We start from the raw sequence: 18849 nt of genomic DNA on the forward strand, positions 1-18849 counted from the left end.
ATGAGACTGCTGGACAGCAGCCTCCTGAAAGAATTACAGCTCATTCTACTAGAGCTGTGGCTTCCACTTGGGCCTTTAAGAATGAGGCCTCTGTTGAACAGATTTGCAAGGCTGCAACTTGGTCTTCGCTTCATACTTTTTCCAAATTTTACAAATTTGACACTTTTGCTTCTTCGGAGGCTATTTTTGGGAGAAAGGTTCTTCAGGCAGTGGTTCCTTCTGTATAATGAGCCTGCCTATCCCTCCCGTCATCCGTGTACTTTTGCTTTGGTATTGGTATCCCAGAAGTAATGATGACCCGTGGACTGATCACACATAACAGAAGAAAACATAATTTATGCTTACCTGATAAATTCCTTTCTTCTGTTGTGTGATCAGTCCACGGCCCGCCCTGTTTTAAGGCAGGTAAATATCTTTTAAATTATACTCCAGTCACCACTTCACCCTTGGTTTCTCCTTTCTCGTTGATTCTTGGTCGAATGACTGGGAGTGACGTAGAGGGGAGGAGCTATATGCAGCTCTGCTGGGTGAATCCTCTTGCATTTCCTGTTGGGGAGGAGTTATATCCCAGAAGTAATGATGACCCGTGGACTGATCACACAACAGAAGAAAGGAATTTATCAGGTAAGCATAAATTATGTTTTTCAAATGTATGTTTAAAACGTTTACTGGCATGTTAATCGTTTTTTGTGAGGTACTTGGTGATAAAACTTATTGGGGCATGATTTTTACCACATGGCCATCTTTGTTTTCTGCATAGAAACAGTTTTCTGAGCTTCCCCACTGTTGTAATATGAGTGGGAGGGGCCTATGTTAGCGCTTTTTTGCGCAGTAAAAATTCAGTCACAATCTGTCTACTTCATCCTCCATGATCCAGATCGTCTCTAGAGAGCTCAGGGGTCTTCAAAATTCATTTTGAGGGAGGTAATCAGTCACAGCAGTCCTGTGACAGTGTGTTTTGACTGTGAGAAAAACGTTAATTATTAAATTGTTATCCGTTTTTGGGTATTAAGTGGTTAATCATCCATTTGCTGGTGTGTGCAATCCTTTGCTAACTTAATACATTTACTGTGAAAAATTGGTTGCTATAACTATTTTGGTTCATTGTTATTTCAACTGTGACAGCTTTTTGTGCTTCTTAAAGACACAGTAGCGTTTTTTTATATTGCTTGTAAATTTATTTAGAAAAGTATTTCCAAGCTTGCTAGTCTCATTGCTAGTCTGTTTAAACATGTCTGACACAGATGAATCTCTTTGTTCACTATGTTTAAAGGCCAATGTGGAGCCCGATAGAAATTTGTGTACTAATTGCATTGATGCTACTTTAAATAAAAGTCAATCTTTACATGTAAAGAAATTATCACCAGACAACGAGGGGGAAGTTATGCCGACTAACTCTCCTCACGTGTCAGTACCTTCGCCTCCCGCTCAGGAGGTGCGTGATTTTGTGGCGCAAAGTACATCAGGGAGGCCCTTACAAATCACTTTGCAAGACATGGCTACTGTTATGACAGAAGTATTATCTAAATTGCCAGAATTAAGAGGCAAGCGCGATAGCTCTGGGTTAAGGACAGAGCGCGTGGATGAGGTGAGAGCCATGTCAGATACTGCGTCACAGTTTGCAGAACGTGAAGACGGAGAGCTTCATTCTGTGGGTGACGGATCTGATCCAGGGAGACTGGATTCAGAGATTTCTAATTTTAAATTTAAGCTTGAGAACCTCCGCATATTGCTAGGGGAGGTATTAGCGGCTCTGAATGATTGTAACACAGTTGCAATTCCAGAAAAATTATGTAGGTTGGATAGATACTATGCGGTACCAGTGTGTACTGACGTGTTTCCTATACCTAAAAGGCTTACAGAGATTATTAGCAAGGAGTGGGATAGACCTGGTGTGCCTTTTTCCCCTCCTCCCATATTTAGGAAAATGTTTCCTATAGACGCCACCACACGAGACTTATGGCAGACGGTCCCTAAGGTGGAGGGAGCAGTTTCTACTTTAGCTAAGCGTACCACTATCCCGGTGGAGGATAGTTGTGCCTTTTCAGATCCAATGGATAAGAAATTAGAGGGTTACCTTAAGAAAATGTTGTTTAACAAGGTTTTATCTTACAGCCCCTTGCATGCATTGCGCCTGTCACTGCTGCGGCGGCATTCTGGTTTGAGTCTCTGGAAGAGGCCATTCGCACAGCTCCATTGGATGAAATTATGAACAAGCTTAAAGCACTTAAGCTAGCTAACGCATTTGTTTCTGATGCCGTCGTACATTTAACCAAACTTACGGCTAAGAACTCCGGATTCGCCATCCAAGCGCGCAGAGCGCTATGGCTTAAATCCTGGTCAGCTGACGTGACTTCTAAATTGCTTAATATTCCTTTCAAAGGGCAGACCTTATTCGGGCCCGGCTTGAAAGAAATTATAGCTGACATTACGGGAGGTAAGGGCCATGCTCTACCTCAGGACAGGGCCAAATCAAAGGCCAAACAGTCTAATTTTCGTGCCTTTCGTAACTTCAAGGCAGGAGCAGCATCAACTTCCTCCGCTCCAAAACAGGAAGGAGCTGTTGCTCGTTACAGGCAGGGCTGGAAAGTTAACCAGTCCTGGAACAAGGGCAAGCAGGCCAAGAAACCTGCTGCTGCCCCCAAGACAGCATGAAGAGAGGGCCCCCTATCCGGAAACGGATCTAGTGGGGGGCAGACTTTCTCTCTTCGCCCAGGCTTGGGCAAGAGATGTCCAGGATCCCTGGGCGTTGGAGATCATATCTCAGGGATATCTCCTGGACTTTCTCCTCCACGAGGGAGATTTCATCTTTCAAGGTTATCAGCAAACCAAATAAAGAAAGAGGCGTTTCTACGCTGTGTACAAGACCTCTTACTAATGGGGGTGATCCACCCAGTTCTGCGGACGGAATACGGGCAGGGATTCTATTCAAATCTATTTGTGGTTCCCAAGAAAGAGGGAACCTTCAGACCAATCTTGGACTTAAAAATCCTTAACAAATTTCTAAGAGTTCCATCATTCAAAATGGAAACTATTCGAACCATCCTTCCCATGATCCAAGAGGGTCAGTACATGACCACAGTGGACTTAAAGGATGCCTACCTTCACATACCGATTCACAAGGATCATTATCGGTACCTAAGATTTGCTTTCCTAGACAGGCATTACCAGTTTGTAGCTCTTCCCTTCGGATTAGCTACGGCTCCAAGAATCTTTACAAAAGTTCTGGGCTCACTTCTGGCGGTACTAAGACCACGAGGCATAGCGGTGACTCCGTACCTAGACGACATTCTGATACAAGCGTCAAGTTTTCAAACTGCCAAGTCTCATACAGAGATAGTTCTGGCATTTCTGAGGTCGCATGGGTGGAAGGTGAACGTGGAAAAGAGTTCTCTATTACTACTTACAAGAGTTCCCTTTCTAGGGACTCTTATAGATTCTGTAGAGATGAAAATTTACCTGACAGAGGCCAGGTTATTAACTTCTAAATGCTTGCCGTGTCCTTCATTCCATTCCACACCCGTCAGTAGCTCAGTGCATGGAAGTAATCGGCTTAATGGTAGCGGCAATGGACATAGTACCATTTGCGCGCCTGCATCTCAGACCGCTGCAATTGTGCATGCTAAGTCAGTGGAACGGGGATTACTCAGATTTGTCCTCCCTACTAAATCTGGATCAAGAGACCAGAGATTCTCTTCTCTGGTGGCTTTCTCGGCCACATCTGTCCAAGGGGATGACCTTTCGCAGGCCAGATTGGACGATTGTAACAACAGACGCCAGCCTTCTAGGCTGGGGCGCAGTCTGGAACTCCCTGAAAGCTCAGGGATTATGGACTCAGGAGGAGAAACTCCTCCCAATAAATATTCTGGAATTAAGAGCAATATTCAATTCTCTACTAGCTTGGCCTCAGTTAGCAACTCTGAGGTTCATCAGATTTCAGTCGGACAACATCACGACTGTGGCTTACATCAACCATCAAGGGGGAACCAGAAGTTCCCTAGCGATGTTGGAAGTCTCAAAGATAATTCGCTGGGCAGAGTCTCACTCTTGCCACCTGTCAGCGATTTACATCCCAGGCGTGGAGAACTGGGAGGCGGATTTTCTAAGTCGCCAGACTTTTCATCCGGGGGAGTGGGAACTTCATCCCGAGGTCTTTGCTCAACTGATTCATCGTTGGGGCAAACCAGATCTGGATCTCATGGCGTCTCGTCAGAACGCCAAGCTTCCTTGTTACGGATCCAGGTCCAGGGACCCGGGAGCGGTGCTGATAGATGCTCTGACAGCCCCTTGGGTCTTCAACATGGCTTATGTGTTTCCACCATTCCCGATGCTTCCTCGTTTGATTGCCAAGATCAAACAGGAGAGAGCTTCTGTGATTCTGATAGCGCCTGCGTGGCCACGCAGGACCTGGTATGCAGACCTAGTGGACATGTCGTCCTGTCCACCGTGGTCTCTGCCTCTGAGTCAGGACCTTCTAATTCAGGGTCCTTTCAACCATCCAAATCTAATTTCTCTGAGGCTGACTGCATGGAGATTGAACGCTTGATTCTATCAAAGCGTGGCTTCTCGGAGTCGGTTATTGATACCTTAATACAGGCTAGGAAGCCTGTTACCAGAAAAATTTACCATAAGATATGGCGTAAATATTTATATTGGTGTGAATCCAAGAGTTACTCATGGAGTAAGGTTAGGATTCCTAGGATATTGTCCTTTCTACAAGAGGGTTTAGAAAAGGGCTTATCTGCTAGTTCGTTAAAGGGACAGATTTCTGCTCTGTCTATTCTTCTACACAAACGTCTGGCTGAAGTTCCAGACGTTCAGGCTTTTTGTCAGGCTTTAACTAGGATTAAGCCTGTGTTTAAGACTGTTGCTCCGCCGTGGAGCTTAAACTTAATTCTTAATGTTCTTCAAGGTGTTCTATTTGAACCCCTTCATTCCATTGATATCAAGCTGTTATCCTGGAAGGTTTTGTTTTTGATGGCTATTTCCTTGGCTCGAAGAGTGTCTGAGTTATCTGCCTTACATTGTGATTCTCCTTATCTGATTTTTCATTCAGACAAGGTAGTTCTGCGTACTAAACCTGGGTTCTTACCTAAGGTAGTTACTAACAGGAATATCAATCAAGAGATTGTTGTTCCATCACTGTGTCCTAACCCTTCTTCAAAGAAGGAACGACTTTTGCATAATCTGGACGTAGTCCGTGCCCTGAAGTTCTATTTGCAGGCAACTAAAGATTTTCGTCAAACTTCTTCCCTGTTTATCGTTTACTCTGTACAGAGAAGAGGTCAAAAGGCTTCGGCTACCTCTCTCTTTGGCTTCGTAGCATAATACGTTTAGCCTATGAGACTGCTGGACAGCAGCCTCCTGAAAGGATTACAGCTCATTCTAGTAGAGCTGTGGCTTCCACCTGGGCCTTTAAAAATGAGGCCTCTGTTGAACAGATTTGCAAGGCTGCGACTTGGTCTTCGCTTCACACCTTTTCAAAATTTTACAAATTTGACACTTTTGCTTCTTCGGAGGCTATTTTTGGGAGAAAGGTACTTCAGGCAGTGGTTCCTTCTGTTTAATGTTCCTGCCTTGTCCCTCACTTCATCCGTGTACTTTAGCTTTGGTATTGGTATTCCATAAGTAATGGATGACCCGTGGACTGACTACACTTAACAAGAGAAAACATAATTTATGCTTACCTGATAAATTTATTTCTCTTGTAGTGTAGTCAGTCCACGGCCCGCCCTGTCTTTAAGGCAGATCTAAATTTTAATTAAACTCCAGTCACCACTGCACCCTATGGTTTCTCCTTTCTCGTCTGCTTTGGTCGAATGACTGAATATGACATGTGAGGGGAGGAGCTATATAGCAGCTCTGCTTGGGTGATCCTCGCAGCTTCCTGTTAGGAAGAGATATATTCCATAAGTAATGGATGACCCGTGGACTGACTACACTACAAGAGAAATAAATTTATCAGGTAAGCATAAATTATGTTTTATTATGCAACTGCGACTGTTACACTACTGTGCACGCTCTTTCACTACCTCAACTGGAAGTAACCATCGATGGGCCGACCACCCACCTCCCAGCAGCAGCTTCCACCCACCAACGATCGATGGCTCTCTGCATCGGATGCTTAAAAAAGGTTGTTGCAGGATGCCTCAATATCAAGGCATCCCTGCAATACCCTGAGAGCTGCTGGAAGTGATCACAATCGCTTCCAGCGCTCAATTAGACCAAGGACGTACCATGTACATCCATTGTCACTGACAATTTTTGCTGGACTTACCTGGTCGTTAAGGGGTTAAAGGGACACTGAACCCAAATTTTTGCTTTCTTGATTCAGATAGAGCATGCAATTTTAAGCAACTTCCTAATTTACTCCTAATAACTTTTCTTCGTTCTCTTGCTTCTCATGGTTGTTGTATAGTCTATAATTTATATTTACCTTTTGTGTAAGCAGCTAAACATTACATTTAATTTATTTTATTTTTAGGTATTATGAAGCTTTTCCACCACTTTCTGAGAAGCCAGTTTGCCTGCAAGAAATGATCACAGTGTGGAACAAGTCCAAAGTTTGCTCTTATTCTAGCAGCTCCTCATCTTCCACTGCCCCACAAACAAGCACGGAAACTCCATCTCCAAAAGATTGCAATAGTGAAAGTGAAATTGTGAGCAACAGAACTAATGAAGCCTCTAACACTGTACATGGAAAGAACCAACTTCGAAAGGGCAAAAATGAAAAAGAAAACAAGTTTAGCAACGGCATATCTGAAGATAAAACTGGTGTAAGCAAAAGTGTCCGACATAAGTCTAATGGAAAGATCCGACCTCGATCCTGGTCATCTGGGTCAAGTGAAGCAGGGTCAAGTGGCAACCAAGGCGAATTGAAGACCAGATTCATTAGAGTAAGGCACAAGATTTGTGAGGTTCGAAACAAGAAGGGGAAAAGTGGACAAAAGCTTCCTACAAAAAATGTAGAACGACCAGAAAGAAAGTATGTTGCAACAAGCCGTGGCAATGCTGCAGCAGCTGTCAAGCCACTCTGTAAGCGTGTAAAAAAACAAGTAAAAGAATTTGGATCAAAAAATATTGGAAATGAAGAAAGTGATTTCTTTACAGAGAAGAAAAATGAAACAAAATTCAGAGAGGAGCCATTGTGGTATACAGAACCAATTACTGAATGTTTTGTTCCTAATAATAGTAAAAGTAAATTGGAAACTACATATCGGAAAAGGCAAGATAATTGGTATTACACTTCACAAGATATTGAAGAGCTTTCTGAGTCTGTGCATGATCTACATATAAATAAACACAATATTCATGAAACATACCTCACACCTGGTACTTTTATTGATGGTCGCTTTGTAGAAATGCCTGCAGTTGTAAGTGAAACGAGTGACCACATCGGGACCTCGAACTGTTCTCTTCCAGGGGACAATTATTTGGATGATATTCATCCTTTAGAACTTACACACTTCTATGAAGTGGAAATTGACCAATCCATATTGGATCTTGGTGCCTCAGAGGAGATACAAGGAGAAAGTCGCATCTTGAATATGATTCGACAGAAACACACAGAGAGAGATGATTTTGAGGCAGAATCTTGTGAAGTGTTAGATGAAAGTTTTCAAGGGAGAAGTGCAATATGGACAGAATCAACCTGTTCTTTTGGTGCTGAAGGTTTTATCTTGCAAGACCATTGTAAATTATCTCAAGTCTGGGAACCCTGTTCACCATCAAGCTCTGCTGATGCAGATGGAGAGAGTTTGGGAGGAGACTCTCCAAATACATTTTCCCCTTTTTTAAACAGCACAAAGCATACTACACACATGCATGCAGGCAATCAAGATTTATTTTTGGATGAAGACAGCTCTTATTTTTCAGTGTTTGAAGTACAATGCAGTAATTCTGTATTTTCACTGCCTGAGGAAAGTGCGTTGAATGAAATAAGCTTAACAGAGTCTTGTTCCAGCATGAATGGGTTTGGAAACACTGAATCGCGATTATTATTATGGACCAAAAATAGTGCCTTCTATGAAATTGAACAGTGTTCAAATATTTCAACTAGAACCTGTAGTCCATTGTCCTACTCAGAAGAAACACGATCAGATACTGATATTTTAAACAGTAATATGAAAGAACCAACACAACTGAATGCAGAAGATGCAAACAATGTATCAGGGGTGAATTTAAGTTACGAAGATGAGGATTCTTCTTGCAAAAGGTTAATAGGTTCGTTTCAGGAAAATGGAGCTTTAAGAGAGAATTCTGCATTGGTTTTGAAAAAGAAATCAAAGTTGGAATCTGTGTGTGGCATTCAGCTTGAACAGGAAAATGCAGAAATATCGGTTACAGCAGACATTAGAATAAACGGCAAACCTGAAAAAGGGTACAGCTCAGGGGTCATTAAAGATATTTGGACACATCTGGCAGACAAAAATTGTGAGAGAGAAGAGGATCTGTTATTCCCAGTTGATGTAAATACTTACTGCTGTGATGCAAACACTGCAGATGAAACTTTCCAAGAGCCCAGAAAAGCAGTACAAAGATCAGAGTATCATCTTTGGGATAGTCAAAAAGATACTCTGGATAAGAGAGCATTTCTAAGATGTGAGTCATTGAAGGATGATGTTGGAGATTATACTACCCCATCGAAACCATGGGATGGGAACACCATTAATGAGAATTCCTTTATTCTTGGAGGAGTCTATGGAGAGTTCAAACCTTTTAACTGCGAAGGTGAATGGGCTGTCATCCCACCAAAAAACTCAAAGGAAAGCTTACTAGAATGTGCAGCCTCAGATGTTGTTACAATAGCAGGAACGGATGTTTTTATGACTCCAGGAAACAGCTTTGCACCGGGTCATAGGCAGTTATGGAGGCCATTTGTTTCATTTGAAGATAATGAACATTCAAAATGTGGAGTTAAAGGCTTAAATAAGGGCTTTTCTTTTGTTTTTCATGAAAACTTGCTTGGAGCATGCAGTAACTTTACGCTAGAGGAACCTGGATTGGGTTATTCTTTTTCGTCTTTTGAACTAAACAATCATTTTTCCCAGGTTCTTCATGTGGAATGCTCTTTTGAGCCCGAAGGAATAGTTGCAGTTAGTCCTAATTTTAAAAATAAATCTGTGTGCTCAGAATTGGATGGTGAAGGTGCTCATCCCCGGGTTTGTGGTGTGGACAAAACTCAGTACAGGTCGATAAGAATTTCTCCTCGGACACACTTTCGTCCAATACCTGCATCTGAGCTGTCTCCTGGTGTTGGAAGTGATTCTGAGTTTGATTCTGAAAAAGATGATATAGTTGTGCCTCCAATTTCTGAAGGAGAAGTGTTTGATGATCCACAAGATCTCAAGCCTTTAGAAGATGATGCAGAAAATGAAGGTCATTTTTATGGAAAGTCTGAGCTAGAGTCTGGAAAATTTCTTCCTAGTTTAAAGAAATCTGGAATGGAGAAAAGTGCACAGACTTCTTTGGATGGACAAGAAGAATCTGTTGGTGTTTTGCCATTGGATAAAGATCGTTTAGATTTCAGGGTTATAGAAAAGTTTGAAAAAGGAGTAATGGCGCATTCTAATTGCAAGATGTTGGAGTCTAATAAAAAAACAGATGGGCTTAATATCTGCAAAATGGCTTGTAACCCTAAGTCTACAGAAGAACTAGAAGATGTGAGTACTCAATAATATAATGTACTTTCCACTCTATAGCTTCTTTTTCTGCAGTATAGTCATATAAAATCTGCTAATTTCCTCGATCATAAATCCATTTCTTTCTAATGACACAGTGAGTCCACGGATCATCTAATTACTATTGGGAATATCACCTCCCTTCCCTCCAACCCCAGTCATTCTCTTTGCCTACTTTAGAGCAAGGAAGTGGTAAAGTTAGGTATTAGGATGAAGATTCTTCAAGCAAGATTTTATTATTTAAGTAGAGCAAGCTTGTGCTGCTTTGTCCTATGGTATAGCCGTAGTCCATATCAGTCTCTTCAGTAAAGCAGTGGTGGCTTTTTAGAGCAATGGGAATTTATGGGGTATAATTGTCACTGCGCCTCCCATATATTTATGCTGCCCTAACCGTGCAAGCCTGAGTAAGATTATTCAGTCTGTTTCTATCCACAGGTCCATGTGAGGGAACTGGCCTCTCAAACCTAGTGAGCTGCCCTGCTGCCTGGCAGACTTCTTAAGGTAAGTGCTAACTTTAATTTTTTCTGGGACACGCATACAGAGAAAATAGATAGCACTTTTACATACATTGGGGGACAAGTCACATTCACCTATGATAGAGGAAATGTTTATTAAGGGCAGCAGAGCAGGCACTTGGGACATGGAGAATCTAAGGCTCAGTCATGGTGGTGTATTTTTTACTTTACTCCTGACGGCTGTGATAATACATTTAGCCGATCGGGAGTTTCATGTGCTTACGCCCACGATGGGCGGAGATAGATACGGCGGCAGTTCCTATTGCTCGCCTTTTTTCTGACCCTGTCTCACTTCCTGTGTTCCGGATTGGAAATCCGCTGCATCATAGGTTCAGCAGCGTTACGGTTACGGACCGTAATTGTTAAAGATTTGAGTCTGGATCAGCTACAAAGTAATATACTTCATTAGTAGGCAGGCAGGTAAGCACCTCAGCAAGGCTAAGCTGTCTGGAGTGTTATTTTGGGGGCCATTGTGTGTTTTAAATAACAGAAAAATAAAGCAGTTCATCTTTTATTTTTTTTTAATATAAATTTAAAGAGACAGTAACAATTTTTTTTGTTGGGGGCTATTTTCTAAAAAAAATATCAGTTTGTCTGTTGATTGGTGAATAAAGATGGACCAAGAAACCCTGCAATATGTTACATGTTCATGTTTTGATGCTAATATAGAACCACTAATCCCTTTCTGTTATGTATTGAGAGAACTTTACATTACAGGGATAGACTTTTTCCTGAGCCAACATTGTCTAAGGTGGATACTGTTCAGAAGTCTTCTGACAATGTTCAAGATATGCCGCAGCTTTCTCCTCATGCGTCCCAAAATTTAGCGTCCATACACCCAGTGACCTGCGCTTCCTCTATTACTCCACCTGGAGTTACCTTGCAAGACATTGCTTCCCTAATGTAATTAGCGGTGTCTGATGCGTTGTCTGCTTTTCCCATGCTGCAGGGAAACCGCAAGAGTATATGTAATCAATCAGTGAATAAGGTTGCTGACACAGTAGTGGCTATTCTGAATGTTCCTTCTCAGAAACCTGAAGAGGGAAGATACTTTGGTAGCATCTGAGGGTGAGATCTCAGACTCAGTGTAATACCTTTAGCGGATACTGAAGTTGTTTCTTTCAGGTTTAAGCTAGAACACCTCAGTTTGTTACTTAAGGAGGTTTTAGCTACCCTGGATGACTCCGACACTACCGTCGTAGTAAATCCTAAGTCTAGTAAACTAAACAAGTATTTTGACGTGCCTTCCATGGTGGAGGTATTTCCTGTACCAGATAGGGCTACAGAGATTATTGCTAAGGAATGGGAGAGACCGGGTATCCCTTTTTCTCCATCCCCTATATTTAAAAAGATGTTTCCTATAGCAGACTCTATCAAGGAGTCTTGGCAGATGGTACCCAAGGTGGAAGGGGCAATTTCCACTCTAGCCAAAAAACAACTATTCCCATAGAGGATAGTTGTTCCTTTAAGGATCCTATAGATAAGGAGTTAGAGGGGTTACGCAAAATGTATGTACACCAGGGTTTACAATTTCAACCTGCGGTTTGTATTGCTACTGTCACTAGTGCAGCAGCACACTGGTTTGATGCATTGTCTGATTCTATTCGGACAGACACTCCCCTCGAAGAAATCCAGGAAAGGATAAAGGCCCTTAAGTTGGCCAAATCCTTTATCACGGATGCTTCCCTACAGGTTATTAAGCTGGGAGCTAAGATTTCTGGTTTTGCCGTACTGGCCCGCAGAGCTTTTTTGGCTAAAATCTTGGTCTGCGGATGTGTCATCTAAGTCTAAACTTTTGGCGATTCCTTACAAGGGAAAGACCTTGTTTGGGCCAGGTTTGACGGAAATAATTTCTGATATTACGGGAGGAAAAGGCCATTTCCTCCCTCAGGATCAGGATAAGATAAATGAGCAAAAGGAATGTCGGAGTAATTTTCGTTCCTTTCGAAATTTCAAGGGAAAGCCTTCCTCTCCCTCTTCCAAGCAGGAACAGTCCAAGCCTTCCTGGAGGCCCAACCAGTCTTGGAACAAGGGAAAACAATCCAAAAAGCCTGCTATTGAATCAAAGACAGCATGAAGGGCCTGCCCCCGATCCGGGATCGGATCTTGTGGGGGGCAGGCTTTCCTTCTTCGTTCAGGCTTGGGTTCGAGATGTTCAGGATTCCTGGGCAGTGGACATTGTGTCCCAGGGATACAAATTAGAGTTCAAGACCTTTCCTCCCAGGGGCAGGTTTCTGCTTTCAAGATTATCTGTAGACCAGATAAAAAGAGGCATTCTTACACTGTGTTCAGGACCTCTCCGACCTGGGAGTGATAGTTCCTGTTCCAATGCAGGAACGGGGTCTGGGGTTCAGCCAATCGGATTGAACTTGAATCTGATTGGCTGATTCAGTCAGCCAATCAGATTTTTCTACCTTAATTCCGATTGGTTGATAGAATCCTATCAGCCAATCGGAAATTCGAGTGACGCCATCTTGGATGACGTCACTTAAAGGTACTGTCATTCGTCGTGAAGAAAAGGATGGATCCGCGTAGGCTCCTCTGAAGGTGGCTCGGCTCCGCTCAGGATGGATGAAGATTGAAGACACCGGATGGAAGATTTCTTCAGCGCCGCCTGGATGATGACTTCATCGGATGGAAGATTTCTTCAGCGCCCCTTGGATGATGACTTCTGCCGCTCCGTATCTCCTCTTCGGTTCCGACGGTGGTCGGCAGGCTGAACACGACTCAAGGTAGGATGATCTTCAGGGGGGTAGTGTTAGGTTTATTTAAGGGGGGTTTGGGTTAGATTAGGGGTATGTGGGTGGTGGGTTTTAATGTTGGGGGGGGGGGTTGTATTTTTCTTTTACAGGCAAAAGAGCAGTTTTCTTTGGGGCATGCCCCCGCAAAAGGCCCTTTTAAGGGCTGGTAAGGTAAAAGAGCTTTGAACTTTTTTAATGTAGAATAGGGTAGAGCATTTTTTTATTTTGCGGGGCTTTTATTTTATTAGGGGGCTTAGATTAGGTGTAAGTAGCTTAAAATTGTTGTAATATTTGTTAAATGTTTGTAACTTATTTTTTATTTTTTTGTAACTTAGCTTTCTCTTGTTAAGTGTATCCAGTCCACGGATCATCCATTACTTATGGAATATATTCTCCTTCCCAACAGGAAGCTGCAAGAGTCCACCCACAGCAAAGCTGCTATATAGCTCCTCCCCTAACTGCCATATTCAGTCATTCTCTTGCAAGCCTCAACATAGATAGGAGGTCGTGAGAGTCTGTGGTGCTTTCTACTTAGTTTATTCTTCAATCAAAAGTTTGTTATTTTTAAATGGCACCGGAGTGTGCTGTTTATCTCAGGCAGTATTTGGAAGAAGAATCTGCCTGCGTTTTTCTATGATCTTAGCAGACGTAACTAAGATCCATTTGCTGTTCTCACACATTCTGAGGAGTGAGGTACTTCAGAGGGGGAATGGCGTGCAGGTATTCCTGCAGATAAGGTATGTGCAGTAAAATATTTTTCTAGGAATGGAATTGACTAAGAAAATACTGCTGATACCAAAGTAATGTAACGTACATTGGTGATAACACTGTAATGTTGGTATAGCCTTAAATGCAGTAAAAGCGACTGGTATCAGGCTTATTAATAGAGATACATACTCTTGTAAAAATGTGTTTTAAAACGTTTGCTGGCATGTTTAATCGTTTTTTAACATATGTTTGGTGATAAAACTTATTGGGGCCTAAGTTTTTTCCACATGGCTGGCTTAAATTTTGCATAGAAACAGTTAACTGAAGCTTCCCACTGTTGGCTGTGGCAGTTTGTTGTGTCTGTTTTTAAAAACGTCTGTCGTTTTTTTTATCTGTTTTTTGCATTAAGGGGTTAATCATCCATTTGCAAGTGGGTGCAATGCTCTGTTACCTTATTACATGTACTGTAAACATTTTGTTTGTTTTACTGCCTTTTTTTCACTGTTTTTCAAATTTTGACAAAATTTGTTTCTCTTAAAGGCACAGTAACGTTTTATATATTTACTTGTTAACTTGATTTAAAGTGTTTTCCAAGCTTACTAGTCTCAATATTAATCTGTTCTAACATGTCTAACATAGAGGAAGCTCTGTGTTCATTATGTTTTAAAGCCATGGTGGAACCCCAACTTAGAATGTGTACCAGATGTACTGATTTCATGTTAAACAATAAAGATCATTTTTTGTCTTTAAAAACATTATCACCAGAGGATTCTGTCGTGGGGGTAGTTATGCCGACTAACTCTCCCCACGTGTCAGACCTTTTGACTCCCGCTTTAGGGACTCACGCTCAAATGGCGCCAAGTACATCAAGGGCACCCATAGCGTTTCTTTTACCAGGGGATTCTGTCGAGGGGAAAGTTATGCCGACTAACTCTCCCCACGTGTCAGACCCTTCGACTCCCGCTTCAGGGACTCGCGCTCAAATGGCGCCAAGTACATCAAGGGCGCCCATAGCGTTTATTTTACAAGACATGGCAAAGGTGGTGAATAATATTCTGGCAGCAGTATTAGTCAGACTACCTGAAATTAAAGGAAAGCAGTTAGCTCTGGGGGTAGATACAGAGCATACAGACGCTTTAAGAACCATGTATGATACTACCTCACAATATGCTTAGTCTGTGGGTGATTTTTTTTGACTCAGGGAAGATGATTTAACCTGATTCTGATATTTCTACATTTAAAATGTATGCTTGAGAACCTCCACTTGTTGCTCAGGGAGGCTTTGGCTGCTCTGAATGAATGTGTACAATCTCAGGGCCAGAGAAATTGTGTAGACTGGATAAATAATATGCAGTGCCGGTGTGTACTGATGTTTTTCCAATACCTAAAGAGGTTTACTAAAAAATTTTAAATAAGGAATGGGATAGACCAGGTGTGCCGTTCTCTTCCCCTCCTATTTTTTAGAAGAATGTTTTCTAATAGTTACCACCACACAGGACTTCTGGCAGACAGTTCCTAAGGTGGAGAGAAGAGTTTCTACTCTAGCTAAGCGTACCACTACCTCTGATGAGGACAGTTGTGCTTTTTAGATCCAATGGATAAAAAATGTTTATTCAACAGGGTTTTATCCTGCAGCCCCTTGCATACATTGCTTCTGTCACTGCTGCTGCGGCGGCGTTCTGGGTTGAGTCTCTTGATAAGGCTTTACAGTTAAGCGACTCCATTGGATGAATATATTTGACAAGCTTATGCTAGCCAATTCCTTTGTTTTCTGATGCCTTGTTCATTTGACTAGACTAACGGCTAAGAATTCTGTTTTTTACTATACTGGCGCGCAGAGCGCTATGGCTTATATCATGGTCAGCTGTTGTGACTTTAATAAATAAGCTACTTAACTTCCCTTCAAGGGGCAGACCCTATTCGGGCCTGGTTTGAAGGAGATTATTGCTTATATCACTGGAGGAAAAGGTCATGCCCTTCCTCAGGATAGGTCCAAATCAAGGGCCAAAAAAAAAAAAAAGTCTAATTTTCGTGCCTTTTAAAAACTTCAGGGCAGGTGTGGCATCCTCTTCCTCTAAGGCAAACAAGAGGGAATTTTTGCTCAGTCCAAGGCGGTCTGGAGACAATCGGACCTGGAACAAAGATAAGCAGGCCAAGGAGCCTGCTGCTGCCTCTAAGGCAGCATGAAGGAACGGACCCCTATCCGGTAACGGATCCTATAGGGGGCAGACTTTCATTCTTCGCCCAGGCATGGGCAAGAGATGCCCAGGATCCCTAGGCATTGGAATTTATATCCCAGAGATATCTTCTGGATTTCAAAGATTCCCCCCCAAAAAAGGGGAGATTTCGCCTTTCACAATTATCTGCAAACCAGATAAAGGAGGCATTCTTACATTGTGTACGAGATCCATCCAGTTCCAAGAGAGGAACAGGGACAGAGTTTTTACTCAAATCTGTTTGTGGTTCCCAAGGAGAGGGAACCTTCAGACCTATTTTGGATCTAAAGATCTTAAACAAATTCCTCAGAATTCCGTCATTTAAGATGGAAACTATTCGTACCATCTTAACTATGATCCAGGAGAGTCAATAGAGGACTACAATGGATTTGAAGGATGCTTATCCTCACATTGTGATGCATAAAGATCACCATCGTTTTTCAGGTTTGCCTTTCTAGACAGGCATTACCAGTTTGTAGCTCTTTCCTTTGGGATATCTACAGCCCCAAGAATCTTTATGGAGGTTCTGGGGTCGCTTTGGCGGTCCTTAGACCGCGGGGCATAGAAGTGGCCCCTTATTTAGACGACATCCTGATACAGGCGTCAAACATCCAAATTGCCCAGTCTCATACGGACGTAGTACTGGCATTTCTGAGATCACATGGGTGGAAAGTGAACAAGGAAAGAGTTCTCTATCCCCAATCTCAAGGGTTTCCCTCCTAGGGACTCTGATAGATTCTGTAGAAATGAAAATTTACCTGACGGAGTCCAGGTTGTCAGTTTCTAAATTTCTGCCGTGTTTTTTCATCCCATCCGCGCCCTTCGGTGGCTCAGTACATGAATGAAATCGGCTTAATGGTAGCGGCAAGGGACATAGTACAGTTTGCATTTCAGACCGCTGCAACTATGCATGCTCAGTCAGAGGAACGGGGATTACACAGATTTGTCCCCCTGTTAAACCTGGACCAAGAGACCAGAGATTCTCTTCTCTGGTGACTATGTCGGGTCCATCTGTCCAAGGGTATGACCTTCCGCAGGTCAGATGGGACAATTGTTACAATAGATGCCAGCCTTTTAGGTTGGGATGCAGTCTGGAACTCCCTGAAGGCTCAGGGATAGTGGACTTAGGAGGAGACCCTCCTTCTAATAAATATTCTGGAACTGGGAGTGATATTCCATGCTCTTCAGACTTGGCCTCAGTTAGCAACTCTGAGGTACATCATACTCAGTCGGACAATATACACGACTGTGGCTTACATCAGCCATCAAGGGGGAACAGAAGTTCCCTAGCGATGTTAGAAGTCTTGCAATAATTCACTGGACAGAGACTCACTCTTGTCTATCAGCTATCCATATCCCAGGTGTTGAGAACTGGGAGGTGGATTTTCTAAGTCGTCAGACTTTTCTTCCGGGGGAGTGGGATTTCCTCCGGAGGTCAAGACCAAGCAGGAGAGGGCTTTGGTGTTTTTGACAGCGCCTGCGTAGCCACGCAGGACCTGGTATGCAGATCTGGTGGACATGTCATCCTTTCCATCACGGTCTCTGCTTCTGAGACAGGTCCCTCTACCTCAGGGTCCTTTCAACCATCTAAATAGAATCAATCTGAGATGGACTGCCTGGAGACTGAACGCTTGATGTTATCAAAGCATGGCTTCTCCGAGTCAGTCATTGATACCTTAATACAGACATGAAAGCCTGTCTCTAGGAAAATTGAACATAGATATGGTGTAAATATCTGATTGTTATGAATCCAAGGGTTACTCATGGAGTAAAGTCTGGATTCCCAGGATATTATCTTTTCTCCAAGATGTTTTTGAGAAAAGGGTTGTCAGCTAATTCCTTAAAAGGGGACATATTTTTACTCTGTCTATTTTTTTGCACAAGCGTCTGGCAGGTATTCTAGACGTTCAGGCTTTGGTTAGATCCAAGCCTGTGTTTAAAACTTTTGCTCCGCCATGGAGCTTAAACCTGATTCTTAAGGTTCTTCAAGAAGTTCCGTTTGAACCTTTTTTGTTCCATAGATATCAATCTTTATCTTGGAAAGTTCCTTTTGGGTAGCTAATTCCTCGACTCGTAGAGTCTCCAAGTTATCTGTGTTACAATGTGATTCTCCTTATCTGGTCCTTCGTACGGATAAGGTAGTCCTGCGTACCAACCTGGGTTTTTTTCCTAAGGTGGTATCAAGTACATCACTCAAGAGATAGTTGTTCCATGCTTGTATCCTAATCCTTCCTCAAAGAAGGAACGTCTATTACACAATATTGGACGTGGTTTGTGCTTTAAAGTTTTACTTACAAGCTACTACAGTTTTCATCAAACGTTCACCTTGTTTGTTGTCTATTCTGGACAGAGGAGAGGTCAAAAGACTTCAGCAGCCTCTCTGTCTTTTTTGTTAAAAAGCATAATTCATTTAGCTTATGAGACTGCTGGACAGCAGCCTCCTGAAGGGATTACAGCTCATTCTACTAGAGCTGTGGTTTTCACTTGGGCCTTTTTTAAATGTGGCTTCTGTTGAACAGATTTACAAGACGGAGTCTTGGTCTGCGCTTCATACTTTTCAAATTTAACAAATTTGATACCTTGCTTCTTCGGAGGCTATTTTTGGGAGAAAGGGTTTTTTACAGGCAGTGGTAACTTCCGTTTAAGTACCTGCCTTGTCCCTCCCATCATCCGTGTACTTTAGCTTTGGTATTGGTATTCCATAAGTAATGGATGATCCGTGGACTGGATACACTTAACAAGAGAAAACATAATTTATGCTTACCTGATAAATTTTTTTCTCTTGTAGTGTATCCAGTCCACGGCCCGCCCTGTCACTTTAAGGCAGGTAATTTTTTCATTTGAACTACAGTCACCACTGCACCCTATGGTTTTTCCTTTCTCTGCATGTTTTCGGTCGAATGACTGAATATGGCAGTTAGGGGAGGAGCTATATAGCAGCTTTGCTGTGGGTGGACTCTTGCAGCTTCCTGTTGGGAAGGAGAATATA

The 18849-nt window shown here is 42.5% G+C and overlaps 1 protein-coding gene across 1 annotated transcript in view; it reads left to right on the forward strand.

The window, feature by feature from the left end:
- The window catches only part of KIAA0232 (KIAA0232 ortholog), a gene marked incomplete in the record, with an annotated part of 538324 nt that overhangs the window by 461547 nt on the left and 57928 nt on the right, over positions 1–18849 (forward strand). Inside the window, 1 exon segment of the mRNA XM_053704159.1 lies at positions 6485–9662. Coding sequence (XP_053560134.1) covers positions 6485–9662 — 3178 coding nt within the window.

The sequence above is a fragment of the Bombina bombina genome, chromosome 2 (genome assembly GCF_027579735.1).
Source record: "Bombina bombina isolate aBomBom1 chromosome 2, aBomBom1.pri, whole genome shotgun sequence".
In the NCBI taxonomy this organism is placed as follows: domain Eukaryota; kingdom Metazoa; phylum Chordata; class Amphibia; order Anura; family Bombinatoridae; genus Bombina; species Bombina bombina.